This window comes from Mandrillus leucophaeus, unplaced genomic scaffold, assembly GCF_000951045.1.
Source record: "Mandrillus leucophaeus isolate KB7577 unplaced genomic scaffold, Mleu.le_1.0 Scaffold515, whole genome shotgun sequence".
NCBI classification, from domain to species: Eukaryota; Metazoa; Chordata; class Mammalia; order Primates; family Cercopithecidae; genus Mandrillus; species Mandrillus leucophaeus.
Window position 1 is genome coordinate 1,101,703 of NW_012105531.1, and position 6,300 is coordinate 1,108,002.

At 36.5% G+C, this 6,300-nt stretch overlaps 1 protein-coding gene across 4 annotated transcripts in view; it reads right to left on the reverse strand.

Moving 5' to 3' along the window:
• The window catches only part of VCAN (versican), a 119,853-nt gene that overhangs the window by 102,604 nt on the left and 10,949 nt on the right, over positions 1 to 6,300 (reverse strand). For all 4 annotated transcript variants that reach the window (XM_011996463.1, XM_011996461.1, XM_011996462.1 and 1 more), the window contains exon 2: positions 3,267 to 3,342. In XM_011996463.1, the coding sequence (XP_011851853.1) occupies positions 3,267 to 3,336 (70 nt within the window). In that variant the 5' untranslated portion in view covers positions 3,337 to 3,342. The remainder of the gene's footprint in view (positions 1 to 3,266; positions 3,343 to 6,300) is intronic.

Genomic DNA, 6,300 nt, shown 5'->3' on the forward strand with positions numbered 1-6,300 from the left:
CTTAAGATGAAAGTACTTGTCTTGACTCAACAACCAGTTACTACTGTGTTTTCCACTATAAATCCAGAATATCTGTTTTACATGGATCGTATATTTGCAACTTTCACCTCTCATATAAAAAAATTCTCCTGAAATTAGTCCCAAACTAATTACATCTAATAACAGTGATCATGGATTTACAAAGAATAGGTACAGACACGCGGAAATTACTCAATGTTGTTGGCTATCAAAATTATTTTTGTAAACACTGTAAAGGAGCTACACCGCAAGTTGTTTTTTGTTGTGTGAGTTCTTTCTTTAAGTGGAAAGTCTAAATTTCCGCCGAGGGATGGTCACCTACTACTTTCCCTGTAAATTCCCTTCCAATATTGCCCATCCAAATGCCACTCCCATTTTCATATCCTTTTCTCCATATTCACTGGTTGCTGTTGTCCTTTCCTCTCTGTGACCTTCACCTTCACCTCCCAAAAACTTTGAGGAAGACAACTCTTAGGCTTCACCATCTGATTAGTGTGTCTTCATGATCCAGTTGGTGGAGCCTAGACTCTAAACACCATCCGGGTGATCCACTGTGGCATTTATTTATTTATTCACTCATTTTGTCAACACACAAAATGACTAAGTGCTGTCAGGGTGTCAGGCACTCTGCTAGAAGATGAAAGGCTTTTTTGCAGCTTACAGTAGTCTACTTGGGAAGAAAAGCAATTACTTATCCCAAGAGCATGGTAGATGTTATTATACCTGTAACAGCACAGGAGACAAGGGGAACATGGAGGAGGAATTTATCTATCTATCTATTTATTTATTTATTTATTTATTTATTTATTTATTTACTAGTTACTGAAATAGGGTCTCAGTTTGACGCCCAGGCTGGAGTGCAGTGGTGCGATCAGGGCTCACTGCAGCCTCGACCTCCTGTGATCAACAATTCTCCTGCCTCAGCCTTCCCAGTAGCTGGAATTACAGGTCCAAGCCATCATTTTTTAAAATTTTTGTAGAGATGGGGTCTCACTGTGTTGCCCAGACTGCTCTTGAACTCCTGGGCTCAATCTCTCTTCCGACCTTGGCCTCCCACAGTGCTGGGATTATAGGCATGATCCACTGCACCCAGCCAAGGAGGAGCTTTTAAATTGGCTAGAAAGGGGAATCCGGAGGCGAAAAGGGGAAAGAGAGCCATCCCAGGAGTCAATTTGTCCTTGACTCCTCTCATGCCCTCACTACACACCTCATCCAATCCATCAGTGGATCTGACTCCTCCATCTCCACATATCCAATTCACTTCTCTTCATCTCTACTGCTACGTGATCTAAACTACCCCCGTCCCCCCATGTCATGCACAGGCTACCACAATAACCTCCTAAATGATACCTCTGCTGCTACTCTTGCTCTCCTACAATCAAATCTGCATAGATTATCAAAAATAGAATTTGTAAAACATTCATCAACTCACATCTTTCTTTGCTGAAACCCTTCAATGCTTCCTACTGCACTTGGAATAAAATCTAGACTTTTTTTTTTTTTTTTTTTTGACACGGAGTTTAGCTCTTGTTGCCCAGGCTAGAGAGAAATGATGCGATCTCGGTTCACTGCAACCTCTGCCTCCCGGGTTCAAGTGATTCTCCTGCTTCAGCCTCCTGAGTAGAAAATCTAGACTTTTTTAAACTCTACAATGTTCCATATAGATAAGAAGTATAACATGGTGGTAAAGAGCACACACTCCCATGAACTGGTTCATCTCCAAGATTTGCTTCTTACTGGGTATGGGCTTTCGAGCAAGCTGCTTAGTCTCTCTTGGTACCACAGTTTCCTCAATAGAATACATGGGTGTTGATGTTTCAGTGAGTTAATGTTAAGCACTTAAAACAGTTCCTGGATCATAGGGAGTTCTATTCAAGTGTTGGGTGTTATTATTATTTAGATGAGCTGTTTTCTGCTAATCTCTCTGTTCATGTCTCCTACTTTCCCCTTGATCACTGCTCTTCAACTATAGTGACATTTCTGCTATTCAAGCACACTATGTTTCTTCCTAATTTACAGACAGGTCTTGGCTGGCTGGTTCCTCGTCATCATTCTCATCTCACTTTAAGTGTCACTTTCTCAAGGAGGTCTTATCAACTTCCTCCAACTCAGGCCACTCTCTATGATGTCACTCTGTTTTATGTTCACCAATTTGAAAGTACCTGGATTGTTTGTTTACTTGTTTATTGCTGGTCTCCTATAACTAGAGAAATAAGTTTAATGAAAGATACGTCAATTTTGAGTCCTTCATGTGTATATTCCTGGATACCCAGAATAATATCTGGCACAAAGAAGGTATTCAAAAAATATCATCAATGGGTGAACAAATGAATGGGTGAGTGGGAGAAATGGATGGATGGATGAATGGAGGGATGGATGGATGAATGGATGGATGGATGAATGGATAGATGTTGATAAGCGAACAGATGGAAAGATTTTGGACAGATGAATGGATGGCTGGAGGTATGGATGGATGAATACATAGATGATGGATGGATGGATGGGTAAATAAATAGATGGATGATAGATAGAGTGATACTTAAACTTTTGCAAAAGGAATTCATCTAGAGAACCATAAAAGGTGAGTCTGACACATACGTGTGAGGAGGAAATGCAATCTGAGTCTGGAGAGGTACATTAGACAGACAGAAGCAGATGAGTGAAACTCTTGGATAGTATCTTTCTTCAAATTCCTTGATATATCACCTTGAATATATTAAATAATAAACTTGGAATTGTAGAACCCTCATTGGAAGAATATAAAATTTCAAATTAAAAAACTAGGGCATAAGCATATCCAACTGCTTTTTTAAAAAAGAAAATTAAGGGAAGTAAGGGCAAAAACATGGCTGTCAGCTTTCTCTTTATCTTCTCAATTCTTTTCAAATTCTAGCCCGCTGGGTGTTTAATAGTGTTTCTTTTTTTGCATAGGAAAGTTTTTGATAAATAGTGTTAGAATTTTAATATATGCCCAATACCATATACGAGGTTTTTTGCAAAGCCTAAAAGTAATCAGGGAAGTTACTGAAAGCTCACTTGCATCATTAGCATCCTATTTATTATTTTGTTTTGACTTATTTATTTAAAACTAATGTTTTTAGTCCAATAATATTTTAACTAATAGTTTTCAGCACTTAATAGATTTTAAAAATCAATCTTTTATTCCAGTGATTCCACATTACCATTTCATCCTCCAGCACTTACATTTTTATTTCAATTAACACCAAAGAAGTTGTTAGCACACTCACCTTTATGTAGCGCATGGGTTGCTATTAAGGTTGAACACATCCATAAGATGCTGTTTATATTTATCAACATCTTGGCCTAGAAATTAAGAAAAACACAAAGTAAATCACCAGCATTCAGGTTTAGAGCAGGTCATAAATTACACGCTTTTTGTGCATTGTATGTAATAAGGGTAGTATTAAGTATTAAGTAATAAGAGTAGAAGAAGTAGCTCCTCTTGGACTATAAAAACAGGAGGAAACTTGTAATAGCAGAAGTTATCTCAACGGTTTATTAATTTGAATCTCATCCAATGCAGCCATTGCCAAAATCATTCCAGAATACAGTTTGGGAACATATAACAATGTGGATGTGTGTGTGACAACCACAAGTAGGTAGGCTGTAGGAAGAACAATAGAGACCACAGCTCAAGTAACTAGTGGCTAGGAGCTGGCACAAAGAGAAATGGGTGATCACAAAGTCTATTTAGAAACAGAAAGCTGATCATAAATGGAGCAAAAGAAGATGGGGAGCAATAGAGAGAGATGTTGAACGAAAGACATCTTCATCAAGTGTAAGGTGAGAAGAAACCAATTGGTGGTTCATGCACATAATACCAAACCAGAGAATAAGGACTTCAGCACAGACTTTTTAAAGCACAGACTCCATGTAGTTTCTAGCTGGCTAAACAAACAAAATAAATGTATTATAAGGAGGTGTTAATTACAAAAGTGATCAGTTCTTGCCATGAATTTTAAAGTGGTACCAACAGTTCTAAAGTCTCAAGATTAAAGAATGAAAGAAAATACCCTGTACTGAGTCAAGAAACTGCCCTGGCTTTGCCATTTAATTTATTGCATGACTTTGGAAAAGACATTTAACAATCTGGGTCTCAGAGTGTTCCCTTCGAGCTCAAATTTCAAGGCAGCTATAATTAGGAGGATAAGTACCAGTGTTGGGGAACCATCTAGAAATCAAAGTGCCAACTTCAGAAGAATGGCAAAAGATTATTTGGTCTCCACAGTTGTGCCCTCCGTGGTAACATTTAGAACTATTCTATAATAGCCATGTGTTTCTCCTTTCTAACACAACTCTGGTTCCATTCTAGTGCCTACCCTCAGCCATATACTTTGGAGGACCTGGGTCAAACCACAGCCCAAGGGATGATCCTGATATCCTAAGTCAATTACAGAGGTCCCATTCCCTTTTCCGATGATTGGATTTGGAACAGTATATAATACAGTTTTGGCCAATGAGATGTGAGGGGATCTCTTCCTCCAGGGAAGGGCCCCTGGGAAAGATAGATTCATCCTGAGAAGAGAACAAAGGAAGAGGTGGTCAGTTTTCTTCCCTGGACATTATCATGCTGGAATATTTCTGCTGGAACTGTTGTAGGGATTTTGCGTCCATAAGTAAGTGAGATACCTCTGGAAATGAAGCTGAGAAAGAATCAGCAAAGGTGAGGCATAAGTCCTTAAGGATTAGACCCAGAGTGGACCATGCCTTTGAACTTCATTTTATATGAGATTATAAATGTCATTATTGTTTAAACCCAATAAAATCGTGACTTTTTGTTCCTTACAGCTGAAAGCATCCTAACTGATACATGTTTTTTTAGTTGGGACCCTGAATAACTTCCTTGGAAAATAAATTCTATATTATTTAGCAAACCTAGATTGAAAACAAGCAAATGCTGAATTAGTCATAAATTACAAAACTGATCTTGAACACTTGAACATAAATTGGGCTTGGATTTGTACAGTATTTAATTAATTAAGACCTGTTTTCTTAATATTTTTCTGCATTTGATTTCTTCATATATTTTGAAATGAAAATTAGACCTTTTCAAAACAAAATTTTAAAATTATATAATTCTAGATATTTCCTGAAGAACTTTTTTTAAGCTAATACATTATACATCCTATATTTTCCATCTATAGACCAACTGATAATTCACAATGAAAAACATATGATTGATAATCTTAAATTAACCCTGCTAATTAAGTTTGTTATTTATCATATAATCACTAGGATCTAGTAATAGATTTTGTTAAACACTAACTGGGAAATGCCATAATGCTTCTACGTTTCTGGATTTCTTATAAGACAGCACAGCAAGCAGGAAGTATACACCACATCTCTATGCTATTACAATATTTCAAGGAAAAATAAAGGTATCAATTGCACAGCCAAAGTAAAAGATTGTATTTTATCATAAAAAGGTGCTAAAGAAAATGCATTCCATGAGTATTAGCTGAATCCAAATAAGAACTCTTTCTTTAATTATACTTATAAATAATAATGTCCTACTTTTCTTCAGGAAAATTTGTTCTCTATTTTTTATTTTTCTTTTTTTCCAGGAAATCTTTATAAGCCTAATTTTAAAAGTTTGGGATCCACTGTCAAATAGCCCAGAATGCAAGTTCTGCATTTTCTACTTATATTGTGTGACTTTAGGTAAAATACTATATCTTTCTAAACCTCATTTTCTGTAGCTACTTAGTTGTGAAAATTAGTACTTATTGAAGTGATCACAGGAATTGATATAATAATGTAGATAAAATAAATCTCAGTGATATACAATATATCAGTATGCAATATTTATTATTAAAATTACTAATCCAGACTTTCTGCAGATGTTCTAACATAGTTTCATATCACTAAGAGTAAAAAGAATAGTATTTGGGGCTCTTACATTTGAAAATTATAACCTAGGTTACCACTATAGTAGCACTATACACTTTATGCTTGGAATAAATCATCCTATAACTTATTGCTATGTACTTCAAATTGTTATCTGTAAACACGTCTAATCTCCTCTGTAGAACAGTAGGCTTCTGGAAGGCAGAGCTAGTACTTCATTCAACTTAATAACTCCCACAATATTTCTTCAGTGCCAGTTTCAGAGTAGATCCTTGAGGAATGTTTGTAAATCAAATACATGATCAGTGCCTCTATTTCCTATGCAGAAACACCTTTGAAACTCAGTGCTAACAGTTCCTTAACACCTGAAATACTTTTGAATGCTTTTGAATCAGTCCACTTGAAGATTTACCA